This window comes from Bufo bufo, chromosome 4 (assembly GCF_905171765.1).
Source record: "Bufo bufo chromosome 4, aBufBuf1.1, whole genome shotgun sequence".
NCBI classification, from domain to species: Eukaryota; Metazoa; Chordata; class Amphibia; order Anura; family Bufonidae; genus Bufo; species Bufo bufo.
The window spans coordinates 496,037,648-496,063,257 of record NC_053392.1 but is presented as its reverse complement, the minus strand read 5'-3'; the positions used below and the strand labels follow the sequence as shown (position 1 = coordinate 496,063,257).

Sequence of the window (25,610 nt, the reverse complement as noted above, 5' to 3'; positions counted from 1 at the left end):
ACAGCGCCGTACATTGTATAGTGGCTGTGCTTGGTATTGCACTTGAATGGGGATGAGCTGCTCCTAGGCCACGTGACCGATTTAACTTGTTGTTACTCGGCCTAGGAAAAGCAGAGAGAAGGCCGCAGTGCTCACAGGACCTGCTCAGCGGGTGTCCAGGGTGTCAGACCCCCACCAATCAGATACTGATAATCTGTCCTGAGGAGAGGTCATTAGTAAAAGAATCTTGGAAAACCCCTTAACTTGACTGTCCTAGAGATGAGCCCAACATGTCGCCACTGCATCTAGTGATTGGCTGCAGCAGTCACATCTGTTGGAGCAGGATGAACATGGCCCTTTGGGACCGAAAAAGTGCCAGCACAGAAGCCACAGGGGAGCTGCAAGGTGGTCTTGTTCTTACACCATCATAAGCTGTTGTCTTTTTGGAGAACCCTTTTAACTGGGTGTCTCATGAATTTCATAGTGAATTGTAATTCTGCAAGCACTTTTGGAAAAATCAATGAGGGAGCTGTGTAAAAGAAAACTGGCTTAGTCGCCCATAGCAACCAATCAGATTCCACCTTTCATTTTCTAAAGGAGCTGTGAAAAATGAAAAGAGGAATCTGATTCGTTGCTATGGGCATCTAAAGATCTTTGGTTTTTGGGACTGTTTTGCAGTGTCATGGGAGCCCTTGTTGTTATTGTAACTATAGGTGTATCATATGTGACCAAGCGTTTTCCTCCTTTTTTTTTCTTCGCCTCGTTCCAAGAGCTATAACGTTTTATTTTTTCCGTCTATATAGCTTTATGAGGGCTTGTTTTTTGCGGGACAAGTTGTAGTTTTTAATGGCGCCATTTTGGGGTACACATAACTTTCTGGGAGTGAGATGGGAAAAACAGCAATACCCCCACTGTGTTTTTAGGTTATAGATTTTACGGCGTTCATTTTTCGGTATAAGTAACATAATATCTTTATTCTCTGGGTCAGTACGATTACAGTGATACCAAATACATATTTTTTTTATTTTTTTTTTACATTTTACTGCTTTTTTGCATTAAAACCCTTTTTTTTCTTTCTTTAAAATAAATAAATAAATGTATTTGCATTGCCGCTTCCCAAGACCCATAACTTTTTTTTTTTTTTTTTTTTTTTTCTATGGAGTTGTGTGAGGGCTTGATTTTTGAGGGACGCCTTGTATTTTTCATTGGTAACATTTTGGAGTAAATGGCGCTTTTTGATCGCTTGTTATTAATTTTTTTATTTATTTTTTAAAGAATTAATAAATTAGCAATTTTTTTTACGGCGTTCACCGTAGGGGATAATTTACGTGATATTGATGTAGTCTGGGTCGTTAATGACACGACAATACCAAACATATGGGGAAGATTTTTTTCATTGAAAATCGTATTTTCAATGGAAAAAAGCGTTTGTTTTTTTTTTGTTTTTTTTTACCACTTAATAGTCCCACAAGGGGACTATAACAGACACAGATTTTTGATTGCTTTTAAAACGCAATGCACTATCCCTATAGTGCATTGCATTTTAATGGCATTGCTATTCTAGCATTAACCAGCAGGAGGCGCCGAGAGGCGCAGCCTGCTGGAAATTACTGTAGGCATTTGCGGGGTGCTGATGGGAGACAGAGGGAGTCCGCTCCCTCTGTCAACACTTTACATGCGGCGGGCACCATTGCTGCGGCATGTAAAGTGTTAAACAGCCCGGATCGGCACTCCTGCCCGTCTGCGCTGTTAGAGCAGGGCCGCGGCTCTCAAGTGTGCTATACAGTGCTACAGAAGAGGACATATCTTGCAGGATTCTTCTTTCCATGGCTTTGTCCCTATGACAAACATTCTGGTTTCTGCACTGAGCTGTCAGCAAAGATCATGTAACAAAAAAAACTAGAAACTCTACTGATGGAAGTCCGGTATCTTCAACTTCAGCCAGGTCTACGGGTGGGATTGAGTGGTTCCTACGATAAACCTTATCTGCCTATGTGCCTTTATAGAGTATGATGTTTGAGAAGAAGATGGAGGAACAGTGAGCCCAGGCATAGTGGGAATGGGGTATGACCTCTGGGCGTAATTTTTTTATATGGATGTCCTATCTTCAGGATAGGCCATCAATACCTGATCAGTGAAGGTCTGACTCCTGGCATCACGAACATCAGCTGTTTGAAGAGGCCCCTCTCCCTAGTCCAGTGATGTTGTGTTCATGGGGGCCACATGGCCTAGGTGAAGCTCAGTCCCATTCAAGTGAATGGAGCTCAGCTGCAATACCAAGCACAGCCACTATTCAATGGACAGCGCTGTGCTTGGTGACCTGCGGGGCGGCCTCAAACAGCTGAGCTCTGGTATCCCTGTGTGCATTGGTTTGCAGTTGTCCTGTGTACGTCAGTTATGCTGACTGTACACTTTGGCTTTATGATTCTAATGTATTCCCCATGTAGTAATTATTCTGGTATCTATTCTTATGACTCTATGATGTGCCATTTCTTTATTATTCCTTCTAGAAGTTATGAATGAGTTACTAACAGTTTGCAAAGTCCGGGGTGTCTCCTTACAGTCTGACACTGGAAGGAGTAATTGGATAGTGTTAGACAGTACAGGGACCCCCCCAACTAGTAACACACAGGTGGATGTTTACTACAGCATTCATAAACTTGTAGAAGGAATAGTAGAGGAATAACACAGCATATGGTTGTAAGAATAGAAGCTCCAGAATTGTTACTAAAACAGACAAGTCAGGAGCGGTGACGGGTCCTCTTTAACCTCTTCCCGACATCCCCTGTAATAGTATGGTGAATGTCGAGTCTTTAAATATGACACCCGCTCTGGAACAGAGCAAGCGCCATAGCTGCCAGGTGCCTGCTGCTTCACACAGCAGACACCCGGGGTTAATAGCAGACATTTAACCCCCTCAGATGTCGTGGTCAAATGTGAGCATGTCACCTGAAAGGTAAAGAACCTGGAAGTGCATGCTTCCTGAGAAGGAACGTCTTTCCCTTTCGGAGATCGGGGAAGGCGTTCCTTAGCAGTAATAGGCCAGACCCTGTACAAGGCTTTAAGGCCTATTGGTATGTTCCTGGTGGCAGCACTGCATTTCAATATATTCATTTCTGTAATTCATAATAGATAGAATTCCACTACCTAATACAAATGGCATCCCAATGATCACATGTGGGGATCCCTTAGGGGCCTAAAAAAAGTAAAACAAAAAAAATGCAAATCCTCCTCCCCTTTCTCCAAAATAAAAAATAAACCTGGGCATCGCTGTATCTGAAAATGCCCATACTATTCTGAAATGAAGAAATACATTTTTTCTAAAGTTTTTATTTTTTCAGTATTAAAACACAAGAAAAACTATATAAATGCAGTATTGTCGTAATTGTACTGATCCAGAGAATGAAGGTTACATGTCAGTTTTACCGCATAGTGAAAGCAGTAAAAACAAAACCCAACTGTCACAGAATTGAGTTTTATTTTTTTTTCCAATGCCACCCCATTTGGAAAAAAAAATTCCAGCTTCCCACTACATTGTATGCAATTTTAAATGGTGGCATTAGAAAGTACAAGTTGTCCCACAAAAAACAAGCCCTCATACGGCTGTGTGAATGAAAGAAATAAAAGTAATGGCTCCAGGAAGGCAGGGAGTAAAGGACGAAAAATTCAAAAACGGAAAGTCATCATATCAGGAAAAGCTTAAATGCAGCCCGATTTATCGGACAGCTCAGAAATAAGTAAAATGAGACCGGATCAGTGTTTCCCAACCAGGGCTCCTGGGAACCTGCTCCATGAGTCCCCATGTCTTGTCACCTTTACAGCAGAGGGGACTCTGATTTCATCCTGCCCTGTCATGCTGCCCTTCAGTGGGTACCCTGTTACATGGCAAGATTAGGACTGTAAGATGACTTCAGTTGCCTATAGTCTGGCTTTGTTGAGGACCATATTTATCAACCCCATGTTGCAGGGTGTAAGAGTTTGGGGTGGAAAAAATGCTCTAAATGGTTATGGGTTTCCTTGTATCGCGACATGATGTGACCAAATCTTAGTTCTTGCTGCCAGGGAGAAAGACGTACATTTTAAATGGATTTTCCGAAATTTTAATACTGATGACCTATCCTCAAAATAGGTCATCAGTATGTAGTTGGTAGCGGTCCGACACCCGGGACCCCCGCCGATCAGCTTATGTACATGTTATATTTTGTCTGTGCTTTGTATTGCGCTCAGCCCCCTTCACTACAATGGGGCTGAGTTGCACCTAGGCTATGTGACTGATGAACGGGTCATCACTGGCTTGGGGAAAGCTGCGAGAAGGCCGTGGCACTACTGTGAGCAGGAGTCCCAGGTGGTGGGATTACAATTTCAGAAAACCCCTTTAAGGCTGTGTTCACCTATCTGTTGGAGGCGCCATCATAGATTTTTGTAAAAAAGCCAAACGTAATAGTGCAGCATGCAGAACTTTTTTGTCCAATCAAGGGCCCAGCTCTGGTGCCTGACTGCAGGGCTTCCACCACATTCATGGCATCACTTGACGTCTATGGCACATCCAATAGTTTTATTGATCTGAGCAGAACACTTACAGCGCAGATGTGAACGTACGAAAGCATCGTCTCACTCACCGATTTATTTTTTTTCCCTATAGTTTCAACACCAAAAAATAATAAAAATAAGCAGTATTACTTCCCTATTAGGTCCAGCACATCCAATCTGTTTCTACCTGCCAGGCTTTTGTTGCCTGGCTTCAGCCAACCACTGGCGTCTGCAATACACCTTTAAAGGGATTTTCCGCAATTTGTTTCTTTTTAATTTCCCCCCTTCCACCCCAGTAGGACTGCGTAGAGAACTATACTTATCTGCTCCCCTCCGCTCAGTTCCAGCTCCATGACTTCCCGGTTGTCTTCACTGCACTTTTGGTCCCCATATGTAAACTTCCTGCATGGATGGGGTAACAGCCAATGACTTACCGCCTGGGGACATGTTAGTGCTGAGTCAAGTCACTGCTAGATTATTTGCTGCTTGGGGACACGTCACTGCTGGAGCAGGTCATTGGCTGCAGCGATGCAGGTGACCTGATCTGTGGAGGAAGTTTACATGCAGTGCAGTGAAGACAGCCTGGGACCCACGGATCGGCCCGGAGCAGGTACGTATAAGCCCCTTCACAGGTCCTGTTGCATCTGTGTGGAATTAAAATAAAAACTCATGGCCAACCCATTTAGCGTTTTGTGTGAGCGCTTTGATTGTGCGTTCTCGCTTCGTTTTCTACCATGAATTATTGGATATAAGACACAGCTGACGAGCCCTGCGGTGGTGAGCTCATGCGATGAGGTAGTCGGCGTTTGTTTGGTACTCTTACCTCAGCAGATTTATGTAGCGTTACACACAGAGGTACCAGGGACGTGTTCTGGACGCAATTCCAAAGTGAAATTGATAGGATCTGCAGCATGGCCTGTGACTACTCATATTTCTGGCTCTGACAAAATTTAGAAAAGTGCTTACAGGTGGATGAGGTTTTCGTCTTGGCAGCGATTTTGCTGAGCAGCATCATTTTAAAATATATTTTTATCCCCAACAAAATGCCTTGTCATATGAATGTCTATTCCTGATATGAGATTTTAAGAATTTTTATTTTTATTCTTTTTATATGAGATGCACCATTGATAGTGCATTGAAACCAAAATAAAAATCTAAGAAAAAAAATGAGTTATGTGAACCGGTCACATAAGATATGCAGTTTAGGCTTCATGCACTAGTCCGGATTTTGGTCCTCAAACAGATCTCCAAAATACGGATACCTTCCGTATACATTCCGTTTTTTCCTCTCCCATCAGTAGAAAGGGCTATCCTCGTCCGGAATATGGACCAGGATAGAACATTTTCTATCATTTATAATTTTCTATAATAACGGCCACACGGATCTGCATCAAGCACGGATGTGTGCATGGCCCCATAGGAATGAGATGGCCAGTTTGCAATTCGCAAAAAATTGCCGATAGTACATGAATGAAAAATACAGTCTACAGGGCAGGAGGAGCTGAGAAGATTGATATATAGGGGGAAGATTCACCATGAAGGGAATTATGGTGTTCGTTTTACAGCAGGCTTCGTTGCCGTAATTTGCACCAAATTTCTGAAATGTGCCGGAATTTTGGCGCATGGAGGTGCACTTTAGTCACACCCTTTTTCCCTGTGAAGGAAATCGGGAGTAAAAAAGGTTAAACTATTGAAAATGAGCCAGTTTTCACTTTTCTATCTTCCCCAGCGTTCAGCACTTCAGGTTCCCTTTAAGGATTTAAAATGTGTTCAAAAATCTGAAACTGGGCTTAAAGGCGTTTTCCAGGACCCTCCAAAATGTTACCAAATGTCCAGAATCTTTTAGAGCCTACTCAGCCCCCAGTTCTCCTAGCGTTGGTGCTGCTGCTCATCTTGTTTTCCAGCACTACAGCGATGATGTCGGCGACTACTCCGTGTGACCGCTGCAGCCAGTCAGCGGCTTCATGCAGTCACATAGTAAGGTATGTTATCGCGGCAGCGATGACAGCCAGTTGTCAGTTTATTTGTATAATTACAGGAGGGATAAAAGAGTAATAGAACAATGCAGAGTCGCGAGGAACAATGCTTGAGGATTATTTGATTGAAAATTCAAATGTTTGCTAATAGTGACATGTCTGCAGACTTGTCAGGAGAACTGATGTGTCCGTTTTGCTTAATAATGTTTCTTCTTATAGCCCAAAGCTGTACCTGCGCGTTGGAGATCACTAGGCTGCTCCCCTTCATGACTTAACTCTAAATCGGATAAACTTAAAGGGTTTGTTTATACCTTAGGACCATTTCTACAGACCCCTCACCTCCCCACCCAGAGTGGCTGGACCTCCACTGGGAATCATACTTGCCTGATCCCCGCTGCTGGGTTCCGGCTCCAACGCTTCCCCTTGAGTGCCTCCATGTCTGCTTCTGATTTGAAGCTGGTCACTTGGCCGTGGCAGCGATCATGTGTCATGCCACTGGGTCACGTGGCGCACGGGTGACTTGTTGCTGCAGTGGCCATGTGACCCCCCATTAAACTGGATGTTGACGCAGGGAGACCTGCAGCCCCGTAGGGGGAGCGATTGAGCTGGAACGGAGAAGCAGGGTTCAGGTAAGAATGACGACCAGGCTTGTGCCGATGTCTCCTGCCAATGGCTAATAACTTAGTAATAAATTGACTGTAGTAAGATGGTAACATCAGGCTTTTTCTTACTGTCATGTAAGGTATCTACTTAGATTGAACTTAAAGGCTGTGTACACCTTCAAAGGCAATTTTTTTTAAAATAATTGCATGTAAGGCTACTTTCACATTAGCGTTTTTTTGCAGATTCCTCATGGATCTGCAAAAATGCTTCCGTTGCCATAATACAACCGCATGCATCCGTCATAAACGGATCTGGTTGTATTATGTCTTCTATAGCCATGACTGATCCGTCTTGAACACATTGAAAGTCAATTGGGGACGGATCCGTTTTCTATTGTCAGAGAAAACGGATCCGTCCCCATTGACTTAGGCCGAATGCACACGGCCGTGTTCCGCGGCCGAGAGCGGTCCGTGGTATGTCGGGCTGGATTCCTGTTCCTGTACACTATGCGAGTGTATTACTGTAGTGCAGCGGTGGCATGAAGTGCACGGCGTCATAGCAACCAATGACGCCGGGCGCTCCTGCCCTGAACAGGAATCCAGCCCGGCATAGCACGGACCGCTCTCGGCCGCGGAACACGGCCTTGTGCATTCGGCCTTACATGGGGACGCAACCAAACTGAACGGAATGCATTCTGGTGCATTCGGTTTCGTTCAGTTTTGTCCCCATTGACAATGAATGGGGACAAAACTGAAGCGTTTTTTTCCACTATTGAGATCCTATGACTGATCTCAATAGCGGAATTGAAAACGCAGATGTGAAAGTAGCCTTAGTCATTTTTGGCTAAAAATAATTTTTTCAATTGGCCTTTATTAAAAATAGTGACAGTGTTCTGTCACAAAGGGTTAACTGTTCTAGCTGTGTGACTGGTACTTTCACTTTGGTCATCTAATAAACCTTATCTGTAAACTACTGAGAGGTCATACACCTTTACTGTATTTAGGCCACATTCTTATCAATAAGATAAGAACTGAGCAATAATGTTAGAGAGCAGAGATAAGGAGGCTGTCTGCTCCTGGTCTGACTGAAAAGACAGAAAATCCAAAGGGTGCTACTAGAGCATCTCAGCTCTATACAGAAAAAAGGACACCACATTTTAATAAATACCAATTTAAAAAATATATATTTTTAGCTCAAAAGGAGTACAATGCAATAATAAAAAATGTTTTGCCCCCAAAGGTGTACATAGCCTTTAAAGCATATTTATTAGAATACAATTTCCTGACATTTTCTAAATTCCTGGAAGTAAATATGCAAAGCACTATGTATTTAATAAGTGGAAAACACTTTTATACACTTACTTATTGTAAAAAATCTGTGAATTTGTATATAATTATAATTGACATTTCTAAACTTTCCTAAATTTATATGAAAGTAAAAATATGAATGATGCAATATTAATAAGGGCTCATGCGCACAACCATTACCTGTTTTGCAGTCTGCAAATTGCAGATCCGCAAAACATGGAGTCCGGCTGTGTGCGTTCTGCATTTTACGGAACATCCGGGACATAATAATACAGTCCTATCTTTGTCCGTAATGTGGAGAAGAATAGGACATGTTCTATGTTTTTGCGGATGCCACGAAACGGACATATGGATGCTGTCAGCACATGGTGTGCTGTCCTCATCTTTTGTGGCCCTGTTGAAGTGAATGGGTCTGCATTGGACCCGCAAAAAAATGCAGATCTTGACAGATATTGGTTTAAAGGGAACCTGTCACCAGGATTTTGTGTATAGAGCTGAGGACATGGGTTGCTAGATGGCCGCTAGCACATCCGTAATACCCAGTCCCCATAGCTCTGTGTGCTTTTATTGTGTAAAAAACCCGATTTGATACATATGCAAATTAACCTGAGATGAGTCCAGCGTAAAGGAGCCCAGCACCGCCCCGCATCCTCAATCTCCCAGACGTCAGAAAGCTAGAGCGCCGTAATCTCGCGATGCGCGAGCTAGCGCATGCGCAGTTCCTACCCTGAGGACACTGCGCATGCGCTAGATCGCGCATCGCGAGATTACGGCTCTCTAGCTTTCTGATGTCGGGGAGCAAGGAGGAGATTCGGAGGATGCTGGGCGGTGCTGGACTCATCTGAGGTTAATTTGCATATGTATCAAATCTTTTTTTACACAATAAGGGCTTGTTTACACGAATGTATTTTGCGTTCCGCATATGGTCCGTATACAGAACCATTTCAATGGGTCCGTAAAAGATGTGGACAGCACTCTGTGTGCTGTCCGCATCCGTTGCTCCGTTCCATGGCCCCGCAAAAATTCCTTTCCTATTCTTGTCCGTTTTGCAGACAAGTATAGGTATTTCTATAATGGGCCTCCTGGTCCATTCCGCACACGGGCGGCATCCGTTTTTTGCGGATCCGCAATTTGCGGACCGCAAACAACGGCACGGTCGTGTGAACAAGCCCTAAAAGCACACAGAGCTATGGGGACTGGGTATTGCGGATGTGCTAGCAGCCATCTAGTAACCCACGTCCTCAGCTCTATACCCAAAATCCAGGTGACAGGTTCCCTTTAAGCTGAAGTCAGTACATTTCTTCCGACTCCAACCAAAACTAGCTTTGACTCCGACACCACAGCCCTTATGATGACCACTGTGGGTCAGGCCATGCTGATGGGTCTGCAGAAATGGTGAACAACCCCTTTTTAAGTTTTTGTCTCAATTTAGATAAGGCCTCTTTCACACTTGCGTTGTTGGGATCCGGCATGCACTTCCGTTGCCGGAGGTGCCCGCCGGATCCGGAAAAACGCAAGTGTACTGAAAGCATTTGAAGACGGAACCGTCTTCCAAATGCTTTCAGTGTTACTATGGCACCCAGGACGCTATTAAAGTCCTGGTTGCCATAGTAGGAGCGGGGAGCGGTATACTTACAGTCCGTGCGGCTCCCCGGGCGCTCCAGAATGACGTCAGAGCGCCCCATGCGCATGGATCACGTCATCCATGCGACACATCATCCATGCGCGTGGGGCGCCCTGACGTCACTCTGGAGCGCCCGGGGAGCCGCACGGACGGTAAGTATACTGCTCCCCCGCTCCCCACTACACTTTACCATGGCTGCCAGGACTTTAGCGTCATGGAAGCCATGGTAACCATTCAGAAAAAGCTAAATGTCGGCTCCGGCAATGCGCCGAAACGACGTTTAGCTTAAGGCCGGATCCGGATCAATGCCTTCCAATGGGCATTAATTCCGGATCCGGCCTTGCGGCAAGTGTTCCGGATTTTTGGCCGGAGCAAAAAGCGCAGCATGCTGCGGTATTTTCTCCGGCCAAAAAACGTTCCTTTCCGGAACTGAAGACATCCTGATGCATCCTGAACGGATTTCTCTCCATTCAAAATGCATTAGGATAATCCTGATCAGGATTCTTCCGGCATAGAGCCCCGACGACGGAACTCTATGCCGGAAGACAAGAACGCAGGTGTGAAAGAGCCCTAAACATAGTGATTAATGGTGGGTGTTCAGGTAAACTCCTGCAGTGCTTGAGATTCTAAGGTTTGTATGTTAGGCTACTTTCACACTCACGTTAGGTGTGGATCCATCATGGTTCTGCACAGACGGATCCGTTCAGATAACACAACCGTCTGCATCCGTTTAAAACGGATCGATTTTTATTATCTTTAACATAGCCAAGACGGATCCGTCTTGAACACCATTGAAAGTCAATGGAGGACGGATCAGTTTTCTATTGTGCCAGATTGCGTCATAGAAAACGGATCCGTCCCCATTGACTTACATTGTGTGTCAGAACGGATCTGTTTGGCTCAGTTTAGTCAGACAAGCAGCGTTTTGGTGTCCTCCTCCAGAGCAGAATGTAGACGGATCTGAGGCATTCTGAGCGGATCCTTTTCCATTCAGAAAACTGATCCGTTTTGGACCGCTTGTGAGAGCCCTGAACGTATCTCAGAAACGGAAAGCCAAAACGCCAGTGAGAAAGTAGATTTGCCTTGCTTTAGAGAAAAAGTAAGTTTGAATTTCGTTGCAGCCATAGAGGACTCCTTTAATCCACCATGGTCAGTCCCACCAGGTAGTTTTATAAGGTTGAGCATGGTGTCAAATGCTCTTTGAAGGGGTTGTCTGACACTGTAAAATTTGCATGAATAACACATGACCACCAAGGCCAGTGAATTGGGTGAACAGTGGACGTGACATACCTCCCGGTCCAAAAGAGACCGGACCCACAGTGCTGGACTGGAGAGGACCTTTAACAACCGATCTCGGCTTCCTTCTTTGTAAAATTTGCAGGGGAGCGGGAGAGGTGAACCTATCTTCTTATGAAATCCAAACCTACTTGCCTTACAATTCCAAGCTTGTGCGTATTTCTCGAAACTTGCTCCATCTAATACATTTATTGCCTGGAGGGCTATGACAGGATAGTTCAGGAGACGCATCGTCTTTCATGTGATTAGGCAAGTGAAAATAAAGCGGTATTAGCAATGGGAACAAGTGCGCCAGTAGCCCATATCTTGTTTCTCAACCGCGAGGCGTCATTCTGTTGACTCATAACATAAAGGACATTTCTTTTCTTCCTTGAGCTGCACATGACCTGACATTTTCCAGAAAGCTTTGTTGTTAGAAAGTCCAGGCAGATCAAGTGAATCTGACTCAGCGACTGCTGTCCAGAAATAGGTTTTTAGAATAGTCCTAGAAATAATGCACCCGACCAGAAGCTTGTTACCAGAATACGGACAGAAAACACGAGGTTGTCTTTATTTATTTTTTTTCCCCCTGAAGATGTCCTAAAGCTACATTGAGCAGATGTCGTGGGGAGATTTATCTTCTCCCTTGTGCCTGAAAAGTGGGTTTAAAAAGTCTCTAAGGGTCCATTCACACGTCCGTAATTTGGGTCCGCATTCGTTCCGCAATTTGCGGACCCATTCACTTTCAATGGGGCTGGAATGGATGCAAATCCACATTTCCTGGATCCGCATCCGTTTTTTCGGGATCCGCATCTGTTTTTTCAGGATCCGTTTTTTCGGGATCCGCAATTTTGTTCCTGGAAAAAATAGAACCTGTCCTATTCTTATCCAGAAAAGGCATTTTCTATTATAGTGTCTGTGATGTGCGGATCCGCAAATTGCGGATCGCACATTGCAGGTGTCCGTGTTTTGCGGATCCGCAAAACACTTACGGACGTGTGAATGGACCCTTACTATGTGTTTGCACCACCACCACTTTTTCTAAAGGGTGCATGCCTACCAGCGGCGACAAATTTATTTTAATTTATGCCAGTTTTCTGTTGCAAATAAGGCCAGAAATCTATGGCAGCTCTGGCGCACAAACTGCCGGAGGATGTGCCTAATTTATGAGGGGTGCAGAAAGGGCCGGTCTTGGTAAATCTTCCCTGAAATGTTTTTCAGCTGAGTAAAAATCCTTCTCTTTTTAAAGCGGTGTATACAGTGTCATTCCACACTGACCTGTATACAGAGATAGACTACCCTTCTTCAGGAGGATGGTAGATGCAGGAGGAGTCAGAAGCCACCAGTTTCCATGTTGGGAATATGTGTGGTGGTGGGTTTCTTCCTTCACCTCTCTTCACATTGATCCGGATAGTAGGGGATTACAATGAGTAGACCTCTGGCTGACATCATTTAGAGGTGTGCCCCACCTCCCCCGGCCACTTCTTTTGTACTTATTTTAAAGGGGATATCTGGTGGAGTTACAGTTTTTATATATGGGCAGAACAAGTTTAAAAAATATTCACAATGTGGAATCTTCACCGAAAATCCAATGGCAACACCATCACGCCTGAATGTAGCCTTTTTAACCACTTACCGTCACGCTAACGCCGAAAGGCGTCATTTCTGCGGCGCTCCCAGGTCACACTAACGCCAATAGGCGTCATCTCGCGTGAGCCGAGATTTCCTGTAAACGCCCGCACACAGGCGCGCGCGCTCACAGGAACGGAAGGTAAGAGAGTTGATCTCCAGCCTGCCAGCGGCGATCGTTCGCTGGCAGGCTGGAGATGTGATTTTTTTTAACCCCTAACAGGTATATTAGACGTTGTTTTGATAACAGCGTCTAATATACCTGCTACCTGGTCCTCTGGTGGTCCCCTTTGTTTGGATCGACCACCAGAGGACACAGGTAGCTCAGTAAAGTAGCACCAAGCACCACTACACTACACTACACCCCCCCCCCCCCCCGTCACTTATTAACCCCTTATTAGCCCCTGATCACCCCTGATCACCCCATATAGACTCCCTGATCACTCCCCTGTCATTGATTACCCCCCTGTCATTGATTACCCCCCTGTAAAGCTCCATTCAGATGTCCGCATGATTTTTACGGATCCACTGATAGATGGATCGGATCCGCAAAACGCATACGGACGTCTGAATGGAGCCTTACAGGGGCGTGATCAATGACTGTGGTGATCACCCCATATAGACTCCCTGATCACCCCCCTGTCATTGATTACCCCCCTGTCATTGATCAACCCCCTGTAAAGCTCCATTCAGATGTCCGCATGATTTTTACGGATCCACTAATAGATGGATCGGATCCGCAAAACGCATACGGACGTCTGAATGGAGCCTTACAGGGGCGTGATCAATGACTGTGGTGATCACCCCATATAGACTCCCTGATCACCCCCCTGTCATTGATTACCCCCCTGTCATTGATCAACCCCCTGTAAAGCTCCATTCAGATGTCCGCATGATTTTTACGGATCCACTGATAGATGAATCGGATCCGCAAAACACATACAGGCGTCTCCCTGGAGCCTTCCAGGGGGGGTGATCACCCCATATAGACTCCCTGATCACCCCCCTGTCATTGATCACCCCCCCCTGTCAGGCTGCATTCAGATGTCCGTATGATTTTTACGGATCCACGGATACATGGATCAGATCCGCAAAACACATACGGACATCTGAATGGAGCCTTACAGGGGCATGATCAATGACTGTGGTGATCACCCCATATAGACTCCCTGATCACCCCCCTGTCATTGATCACCCCCCTGTAAAGCTCCATTCAGACGTCCGCATGATTTTTACGGATCCACTGATAGATGGATCGGATCCGCAAAACACATACAGGCGTCTCCCTGGAGCCTTCCAGGGGGGGTGATCACCCCATATAGACCCCCCTGTCATTGATCACCCCCCTGTCATTGATCACCCCCCCTGTCAGGCTGCATTCAGATGTCTGTATGATTTTTACGGATCCACGGATACATGGATCGGATCCGCAAAACACATACGGACATCTGAATGGAGCCTTATAGGGGGGTGATCAATGACAGGGGGGTGATCACCCCATATAGACTCCCTGATCACCCCCCTGTCATTGATCACCCCCCTGTCATTGATCACCCCTCTGTAAGGCTCCATTCAGACATTTTTTTGGCCCAAGTTAGCGGAATTTATATTTTTTTTTTTTCTTACAAAGTCTCATATTCCACTAACTTGTGTCAAAAAATAAAATCTCACATGAACTCACCATACCCCTCACGGAATCCAAATGCGTAAAATTTTTTAGACATTTATATTCCAGACTTCTTCTCACGCTTTAGGGCCCCTAGAATGCCAGGGCAGTATAAATACCCCACATGTGACCCCATTTCGGAAAGAAGACACCCCCAGGTATTCCGTGAGGGGCATATTGAGTCCATGAAAGATTGAAATTTTTGTCCCAAGTTAGCGGAAAGGGAGACTTTGTGAGAAAAAAATAAAAAATATCAATTTCCGCTAACTTGTGCCAAAAAACAAAATTTCTATGAACTCGCCATGCCCCTCATTGAATACCTTGGGGTGTCTTCTTTCCAAAATGGGGTCACATGTGGGGTATTTATACTGCCCTGGCATTCTAGGGGCCCCAAAGCATGAGAAGAAGTCTGGTATCCAAATGTCTAAAAATGCCCTCCTAAAAGGAATTTGGGCACCTTTGCGCATCTAGGCTGCAAAAAAGTGTCACACATCTGGTATCGCCGTACTCAGGAGAAGTTGGGGAATGTGTTTTGGGGTGTCATTTTACATATACCCATGCTGGGTGAGAGAAATATCTTGGTCAAATGCCAACTTTGTATAAAAAAATGGGAAAAGTTGTCTTTTGCCAAGATTTCTCTCACCCAGCATGGGTATATGTAAAATGACACCCCAAAACACATTCCCCAACTTCTCCTGAGTACGGAGATACCAGATGTGTGACACTTTTTTGCAGCCTAGGTGGGCAAAGGGGCCCATATTCCAAAGAGCACCTTTCGGATTTCACAGGTCATTTACCTACTTACCACACATTAGGGCCCCTGGAAAATGCCAGGGCAGTATAACTACCCCACAAGTGACCCCATTTTGGAAAGAAGACACCCCAAGGTATTCCGTGAGGGGCATGGCGAGTTCCTAGAATCTTTTATTTTTTGTCACAAGTTAGTGGAAAATGATGATTTTTATTTTATTTTATTTTTTTTCATACAAAGTCTCATATTCCACTAACTTGTGACAAAAAATAAAAACTTCCATGAACTCACTATGCCCATCAGCGAATACCTTGGGGTCTCTTCTTTCCAAAATGGGGTCACTTGTGGGGTAGTTATACTGCCCTGGCATTCTAGGGGCCCAAATGTGTGGTAAGGAGTTTGAAATCAAATTCTGTAAAAAATAACCAGTGAAATCCGAAAGGTGCTCTTTGGAATATGGGCCCCTTTGCCCACCTAGGCTGCAAAAAAGTGTCACACATCTGGTATCTCCGTACTCAGGAGAAGTTGGGGAATGTGTTTTGGGGTGTCATTTTACATATACCCATGCTGGGTGAGAGAAATATCTTGGCAAATGACAACTTTTCCCATTTTTTTTATACAAAGTTGGCATTTGACCAAGATATTTATCTCACCCAGCATGGGTATATGTAAAAAGACACCCCAAAACACATTCCTCAACTTCTCCTGAATACAGAGATACCAGATGTGTGACACTTTTTTTTGCAGCCTAGGTGGGCAAAGGGGCCCATATTCCAAAGAGCACCTTTCGGATTTCACTGGTCATTTTTTACAGAATTTGATTTCAAACTCCTTACCACACATTTGGGCCCCTAGAATGCCAGGGCAGTATAACTACCCCACAAGTGACCCCATTTTGGAAAGAAGAGACCCCAAGGTATTTCGTGATGGGCATAGTGAGTTCATAGAACTTTATATTTTTTGTCACAAGTTAGTGGAATATGAGACTTTGTAAGAAAAAAATAAATAAATAAATAAATCATCATTTTCCGCTAACTTGTGACAAAAAATAAAAAGTTCTATGAACTCACTATGCCCATCAGCGAATACCTTAGGGTGTCTACTTTCCGAAATGGGGTCATTTGTGGGGTGTTTGTACTGTCTGGCCATTGTAGAACCTCAGGAAACATGACAGGTGCTCAGAAAGTCCGAGCTGCTTCAAAAAGCGGAAATTCACATTTTTGTACCATAGTTTGTAAACGCTATAACTTTTACCCAAACCATTTTTTTTTTTACCCAAACATTTTTTTTTTTTATCAAAGACATGTAGAACAATAAATTTAGAGCAAAATTTATATATGGATCTCGTTTTTTTTGCAAAATTTTACAACTGAAAGTGAAAAATGTCATTTTTTTGCAAAAAAATCGTTAAATTTCGATTAATAACAAAAAAAGTAAAAATGTCAGCAGCAATGAAATACCACCAAATGAAAGCTCTATTAGTGAGAAGAAAAGGAGGTAAAATTCATTTGGGTGGTAAGTTGCATGACCGAGCAATAAACCGCTAAAGTTGTGGAGTGCCGATTTGTAAAAAAGGGCCTGGTCTTTAGGGGGGTATAAACCTGTGGTCCTTAAGTGGTTAAAGATGGTCCACTCCTGTTAAATTGATGGACTATCTTCAGGGAAGGCCATCAATATCTGACTGGCTGGGGTACGTTGGCCTGCATCTTGCTATAGCTTCGGTATCAAAAGTAGGTACTGAAACTTCACAGCTCCATCCATTGTGTAGTGCTGCCACAATGCTCCCATTGAAGTTGACGTTGAAGCTACTACAGGGTCGCGAGGTTTTGGACTCTCGACAATCAGATATTGGTGGCCCATGAATATTGAAAGTACAGGAAGCCCCATTTAAGGCTCTAATGACACTAGGGTGGTGGCTTCCGTTTATCACAAAACCATTACATCTATGCCGAATCCGTTTTCTATTGGTCGACTGCATAGTATTTAAATGAGTCTAAGGCCTAGTTCACACAAACGTATGGCTTTTATAGTTTTTTGCGGTCCGTTTTTCACGGATCCGTTGTTCCGTTTTTGAGTTCCGTTGTGTTTCCTTTCCATTTTTCCGTTCCGTTTTTCCGTATGCCATGTACAGTATACAGTAATTACATAGAAAAAATTGGGCTGGGCATAACATTTTTAATAGATGGCTCAGAAAAAACAGAACGGATACGGAAGACATACGGGTGCATTTCCGTATGTGTTCCGTTTTTTTTGCGGACCCATTGACTTGAATGGAGCCACGGAACGTGATTTGCGGGCAAATATAGGACATGTTCTATCTTTCAACCGAACGGAAATACGGAATGCATACGGAACACATTCCATTTTTTTTGCTGAACCATTGAAATAAATGGTTCCGTATACGGACCGTATACGGAACACAAAAAAAGGCCCGTACACTCGCCAAAAAAACGTTCATGTGAACTAGGCCTAACAGGGTTTGGATACTTTTTATCAGCAAAGAAAACCAAAAATGCTGCAGGCTGTGCTTTTCTTGCCCTAGAAATAATGGAAAGGCTAAGGAAACCCTGGAGACTTTTAACACAAATGTGAACAGAGTCTTATGCATAGATACAGCACGGTGGCTCAGCACTGTTGCCTTGCAGCACTGGGGTCCTAGGTTCGAATCTGACCATGGACAGCATCTTCTTGGAGTTTGTATGTTCTCCTCGTGTTTGCCTGGGTTTCCTCCGGGTACTTCGGTTTCCTTCCACACTCCGAAAACATACAGAAGGGGGGATTTAAATTGAGCCCCATTGGGGACAGCTTGATGCTGGTGTCTGTAAAGTGCTGCGGTATATAGTAGCGCTATATAAGTGCGTAAAAAAATAAAACCTAAATTACATCAGCATTTAAAGAGGACCTTTCACCTGTATAAACTATGGTAACTGAGTATGCTGACATGTAGAGCGGCGCCCGGGGATCTCACTGCACTTACTATTATCCCCGGGCGCCGCTCCGTTCTCCCGTTATAGGCTCCGGTACCTTTGCTTCTTAAGTTATAGTAGGCGGGTCTTCCCTTGTCCTGTGGGCGTCTCCTTCTCCTAGGCTGCAGCGCTGGCCAATCTCAGCGCACAGCTCACAGCCTGGGAGGTTTTTTTCTCCCAGGCTGTGAGCTGTGCGCTGCGATTGGCCAGAGCTGCAGCCTAGGAGAAGGAGACGCCCACAGGACAAGGGAAGACACCGCCTACTATAACTTAAGAAGCAAAGGTACCGGAGCCTATAACGGGAGAACGGAGCGACGCCCGGGGATAATAGTAAGTGCAGTGAGATCCCCGGGCGCCGCTCTATATGGCAGCATACTTAGTTACCATAGTTTATACAAGTGAAAGGTCCTCTTTAAGTAATTTAGCAAATACATTGAAGGAAACTTACTGAGACGGGTGTTTTATACGCCCAATAAAGTGCACTGGTGGTTCCCCCCACCCTTGTATTGTGTTGTGATCCTGATCTGTCTTCACACTATTGAGAGTTGGTATTGAAAGCCGTCAATAAGGACCTGTTCACATCTCCCATTCGCCATCTGTTTGAAATCTACGCTCCCAATATATTCCCCCAATGTATCCCATGGTATAGACATAAAGTGGGATACGTCCCACTTGGGTTCCCACTGTAGAAAAAAAACGTGTTTAAAGCGGTATGCGTTTCTTTGACTGTATAGTTTGTGGAATACTTATACTAGCCTGACGGAGACCAAAATGACACAGCTTTGTCCTCCATTGGGTGACGAGTGCTATGGTGTTAGCCAAGCTTTTGCCCGCATGCATCACTTGCTTGATGGGTACGGGGTTGTCTCACTTCAGTCAATGGAATTATCATGTAGAGAAAGTTACTACAAGGCACTTACTAATGTATTGTGATTGTCCATATTTCCTTGATTAATTTTTACCATCACCTTTATACACTTCTTGTTTCCATGGTTACGACCACCCTGCAATCCATCACAGGTGGCTGTGCTTGCACACTATAGGAAAAGCACTGGCCTGTGTGAGCTCCCGCGGTCCCAGCCACCAGAGAGGCCAGCACTTTTTTCCTACAGTGTTCAACCAGTGGATTGCCGGGTGGTCGTAACCCCTGGATACGAGCAGTGTATAATGTGATGGATAAATGAATCCATCCAGCAAAGGAAGCAACATGGGCAATCACAATACATTAGTAAGTGCCTTCTATTCACTTTCTCTCATGCTACTTTGTGAAGTGAGACAACCCCTTTAACGTCACCAAACTGCTCAGGTGAGTATTCAGCCGTATAATACAGAGGACGCCTTAACGTTCTGTGGATTTTGTTGCAGAATTTTCCGCGACAGAAAATCAATTCCGTTAATTTGAATTAGGCAAAACCTCATTCAAGTGAATAAAACTGATTTTCAGTCACGGAAAAATCCTCAACAAAATCCATAAAGGCACCGTATTTGGAAAACGCACTGAAATAGATCAGCTCAGAATTTGCGCTGGTTTTCTGTGCAGTATTTCAGATTCCTTTTTTTTTTTTTCAACTTCCCTTTCATTTCCATAGATAGGAGAATCTGTGTGGATTGTGCTCCGAGATGGAGCTTGCTGCTTCTTTTTTCCACAGCGTGGAAAAAAAGCACGTTCTGCCTCCCATTGACATGTTTTGGTGTGGATTCTGCAGGGAAAATGCGTGGAAAACGGCTGCAAAAAACCATCGTGTGAACTGTCCCTTAGGCCCCTTTCACACGAGCGAGTATTCCACGCGGGTGCAACGCGTGATGCAAACGCATTGCGCCTGCACGCAATTTGTTCCCATTCATTTCAATGGGTCTATGTACATGAGCGTTGGTTTTCACGCATCACTTCGCAGCATGTTTTATATAGAAGTGAATGGGGCTGTGTGAAAATCGCATTCGCAAGCAAGTGCAGATGCGATGCGTTTTTCACTGACGGTTGCTAAGAAGTTGTTAGTAAACATTCAGTTTTTTTTATCACGCGCGTGCGAAATTTAATAAATCGCATTGCACCCGCGTGATAAAAACTGAACAGCAGACAAAACTGTATGAACTTGCTTGCGAAATCGCACATTTTTCCCTGAATGCATCCACAACGCATCTGGATCCTAATACGGTCATCTGCAAGGGGCCTTAGGCCTCTTTCACACGGGCGTTGCGGAAAAATGTCCGGGTGCGTTGCGGGAACACCCGCGATTTTTCCGCGCGAGTGCAAAACATTGTAATGCGTTTTGCACTCGCGTGAGAAAAATCGCGCGTGTTTGGTACCCAAACCCGAACTTCTTCATAGAAGTTCGGGCTTGGGATCGGTGTTCTGTAAATAGTAATATTTTCCCTTATAACATGGTTATAAGGGAAAATAATAGCATTCTGAATACAGAATGCTAAGTAAAACAGGGCTGGAGGGGGTTAAAAAAAATAAAAAAATCATTTAACTCACCTTAATCCACTTGCTCGCGATGCGGGCATCTCCGTCTGACTCTTTTACTGTATAGGACCTGTGGAGAGCATTAACTATAGTTTAAGGACCTGGGATGACGTCACTCTGGTCATCACATGGTACGTCACATGATCTTTTACCATGGTGAATCACCATGGTAAAAGATCATGTGACGTACCATGTGATGACCGGAGTGACGTCATCCCAGGTCCTTAAACTATAGTTAATGCTCTCCACAGGTCCTATACAGTAAAAGAGTCAGACGGAGATGCACGCATCGCGAGCAAGTGGATTAAGGTGAGTTAAATGATTTTTTATTTTTTTTAACCCCCTCCAGCCCTGTTTTACTTAGCATTCTGTATTCAGAATGCTATTATTTTCCCTTATAACCATGTTATAAGGGAAAATAATAAGGTTCGGGTCTCCATCCCGATCGTCTCCTAGCAACCGTGCGTGAAAATCGCACCGCATCCGCACTTGCTTGCGGATGCTTGCGATTTTCACGCAACCCCATTCATTTCTATGGGGCCTGCGTTACGTGAAAAACGCACAAAGAGGAGCATGCTGCGATTTTCACGCAACGCAAAAGTGATGCGTAAAAATCACCGCTCGTGTGCACAGCCCCATAGAAATGAATGGGTCAGTATTCAGTGCGGGTGCAATGCGTTCACCTCCCGCATCGCATCCGCGCGGAATACTCGCTCGTGTGAAAGGGGCCTTAGTGTTTCCAACTGTATATATTACAGTACAGGTCCTACCCATGTATGTTATAGATATTCATGTATTTTTTGTATATTTTACATTTGTATCGTTAGAATTCTCATATTAGTGGATAGGCTGCTGTTTATACTGCGGTCTGTGCGATGTCCTCTACAGTTGACACATCCCTCCATTGTCATTTTGCTATACTCTGTATTACAGTTTGTATGCTTGCTTCCATCACTTTACTCCTACAGCATTACTCCTACATGAGTCATATTTAATGTCAAAGTTGCCGCCTGTTTCTACTAGATTGCAAGCTCCTTGACAAGGTCATTCTTATCTACTGTTCCACAGTCAGTTGTCTTTTCTTTGAGAATTGTGTATTTTCCTTGCGCGGAGGAGTAGTTTGACCTTTTTTAAAGGGAACCTGTCACCGGGATTTTGTGTATAGAGCTGAGGACATGGGTTGCTAGATGGCCGCTAGCACATCCGCTTTACCCAGTCCCCATAGCTCTGTGTGCTTTTATTGTGTAAAAAATAATAATATTTGATACATATGCAAATTAACCTGAGATGAGTCCTGTCCCTGACTAATCTCACATACAGGACTCATCTCAGGTTAATTTGCATATGTATCAAATATTTTTTTTTACACAATAAAAGCACACAGAGCTATGGGGACTGGATATTGCGGATGTACTAGCGGCCATCTAGCAGCCCATGTCCTCAGCTCTATACCCAAAATCCTGGTGACAGGTTCCCTTTAAATAAATACTGCAGTAACATGTGATTCTTCATACATCTTCCATAAAGGAAATGCAAGTGTCATGTAACTATAGGATGGGAAGAGTTTTCTGAATTCCTATACTGCATAACCAGCTGTAGATGTCGGGGGTTGTAGTCAGGCTTGTTGTCTGTTTTATAGACCACAATCGCAAAGATAAAAAAATAAAATCCAATTCTAGTATACGTTGTACTCCAATTCTATTGGTGATTCCACCCATGGCTTTAGCCACGTTCAGTGGTTGTACTGTGATTTCCGTGTGTCCTTACATAGTTTCTCCTATAGGTAGTTTGTGAAATGTAGCAGAACATGCTGTCCATTCAAGGGAGTCCTCTAGAGAGGGAGGCCCTCTTTACAGAGGTTGAATAGATGTTTTAATAGGTCATATGGAGAGGACAGTGGGACATCGGAACTGAAAATATTACTGGAGGCCATAAAAAATAACCTTCACTCACCCGCTCAAAGTCCTGCCCATCCATCGCCACGAGAGTGTGTGTCTGCAGTCAGGATATGCTGGACTGTTCTACGTGACTGCCCCAGCTAATCCTTGGCCTTAGTGTACTTTCACACTAGCGGTTTTCTTTTCCGGTATTGAGTTCCGTCCTAGGGGCTCAATACCGAAAAAAAACGGATCAGTTTTATCCTAATGCATTCTGAATGGAGAGTGTTCCGTTCAGGATGCATCAGTTCAGTCCCTCTTACGTTTTTTGGTCATAGAAAATACCGCACCATGCTGCAGTTTTCTCTCCGGCCAAAAATCCCGAACACTTGCTGGAATAGCGGATCTGGGATTAATTTCAATTGAAATGTGTTCCGGCAAAACGGATCCGGTTTTGCGGTCTGCCCATGCGCTGACCTTTAAAAATTAGAAAAAAATAAATACCGGATCCGTTTTTTCCGGATGACAACCGGAAAGACTGATCCGGTATTGCAATGCATTTGTCAGACGGATCAGCATCCAGATCCGTCTCACAAATGCATCCGTTTGCGTCCGGATTGCCAGATCCGGTGTTCTATCAAAAAACCTCACCCCGTGAAAATCCCTTACCCCTCGTGACTTCCGGGGACGCGGCCGCACTGGACTTGACGAAGATCAGCTGGAGGAGGGGGTGTGCGCCTCAGCACAAGCGCACTACCACGGGTAAGGTAAAATTACAGGGAGCGCTACGGGAGGAACGGCCACCAAATGCGCATGCGCTACAACCAACAGCTAGGCTCCGGAAGACGCTGCGGATGCGCGGTGTCCGTGAGTCAGGCTGTGCTGGATGGCTCGATGCGTGGGCATTGAGGGGTAGGGAGTTTGGATGGCGGTTCGCTGTGCGAGCGATTCCTGGCCAATGGAGCGCATGCGCAGCGTAATCCCGCTGTTTGTAGCCGACGGGAGTACATTGCGGCTTGCACACACACACACACACACACACACCCCCATACCGCAGCTTAGGCTCCGTGCACATTGTCTCCCGGAGCCTAGCTGTTGGTGGCCCCTTCTCCCGCAGCGCTCCCTGTAATTTTACCTTACCTGTGGTAGTGCGCTTGCACTGAGGCGCACACCTCCTCGTCCAGCTTCGTCATGTCCGAAGTCACGAGGGGTAAGGGATTTTCACGGGGTAAGGTTTTTTGATAGAACACCGGCAGGCAGTTCCTGCAACTGAACTGCCTGCCGGAATCCTCTGCCTCAAGTGTGAAAGTACCGTTAGCGGTCACCTCGTAGTCAGGCATGTCATGACTGCAGCGTTGGGATCACTATGGTAGTGACATACCCAACTACTTCAGAAGGCCTCTGAGACCACCATGATTGGCTGCAGAGGACACGTGGAGTAGTTGGGCACTTCATTGCTGTAGCGCCAGAAACTAAGTCCACCAGGTACATTCCCAGCATTTGCCAAATTATGGGGGGGGGTCCTGGAACATTTCTTTAAGGGCTTGGGTTAGGGTTGTGTAGGTGTTTCCTTTCCAGGATTTACACCCTAGTTACAGGGCACTGGCAGTGGAAGAGGGACCTCAGTCTATGCCAAATGGTTACGTAGCCTGCGAAGCGACTTGCAGGGAAGGCCGGGCTCGGGCCTGTGCTGTGCGCTCGGCTCCCTGCCTGTTGATAAAGGAAAGCCAAGAAACGAGAGCAGAACAATGATTCAGTGATTACAACCCCAGCAACAGAAGGAAAACATTATACTGTTGCACTGACCGGTGCTCCCAAGGGGGCTTCCAGGTTTTGTGCAAATTATGGAAAACTTCAGGCAGTGTGATCAGAACACTTTATTTCCCTGGCACACATGGCTATCCTTGCACATGTACTAATCCAAGGAAGACCTCCAGCTCCATGCAACTCACCTACCTATACCTGATTTCCACTTCTTGGCCTTCAGAGGACAAGAAGGGGTTTGGAATGGTTGTCAGTTTAACCCTATCAATACATATGATGTACTAAAGGGGTTTTCAGTTCTACGATAAGGCCTCATGCACACGACCGTTGTGTGCACCCGTGGCCGTTGTGCCGTTTTCCGTTTTTTTTCGCGGACCCATTGACTTTCAATGGGTCCGTGGAAAAATCGGAAAATGCACCGTTTTGCAGCCGCATCCGTGATCCGTGTTTCCTGGCCGTGAAAAAAATATGACCTGTCCTATTTTTTTCACGGCCAACGGTTCACGGACCCATTCAAGTCAATGGGTCCGTGAAAGAACACGGATGCACACAAGATTGGCATCCGTGTCCGTGATCCGTGGCCGTAGGTTAGTTTTTATACAGACGGATCCGAAGATCCGTCTGCATAAAGCTTTTTCAAAGCTGAGTTTTCACTTCGTGAAAACTCAGAACCGACAGTATATTCTAACACAGAAGCGTTCCCATGGTGATGGGGACGCTTCTAGTTAGAATACACTACAAACTGTGTACAAGACTGCCCCCTGCTGCCTGGCAGCACCCGATCTCTTACAGGGGGCCGTGATCAGCACAATTAACCCCTTCAGGTGCGGCACCTGAAAGGGTTAATTGTACTATCATATCCCCCTGTAAGAGATCAGGGCTGCCAGGCAGCAGGGGGCAGACCCCCCCCCCTCCCCAGTTTGAATATCATTGGTGGCCAGTGCGGCACCCCCCCCCTCCCTCTATTGTAATAATTCGTTGGTGGCACAGTGTGCGCCCCCCCCCCCTTCCTCCCTCTATTGTAATAAATCGTTGGTGGCACAGTGTGCGCCCCCCATTGCCCCCCCCCCCCCCCCCCTCTATAGCATTAACAACGTTGGTGGCCAGTGTGCAGCCTCCCATCTCCCCCCCCCCCTCCCCCCCATCATCATTGGTGGCAGCGGAGTTCTGATCGGAGTCCCAGTTTAATCGCTGGG

The 25,610-nt window shown here is 45.2% G+C and overlaps 1 protein-coding gene across 2 annotated transcripts in view; it reads left to right on the top strand.

Annotated features, from left to right (window-relative positions):
* The window catches only part of SOS1 (SOS Ras/Rac guanine nucleotide exchange factor 1), a 125,680-nt gene that overhangs the window by 2,832 nt on the left and 97,238 nt on the right, over positions 1–25,610 (top strand). The window contains exon 2 of one of the 2 annotated variants that reach the window (XM_040429583.1): positions 6,239–6,491. The exons of the other annotated variant lie outside the window; for it this stretch is intronic. Coding sequence (XP_040285517.1) covers positions 6,474–6,491 — 18 coding nt within the window. The 5' untranslated portion in view covers positions 6,239–6,473. The remainder of the gene's footprint in view (positions 1–6,238; positions 6,492–25,610) is intronic. 2 annotated transcript variants of the gene reach the window in all.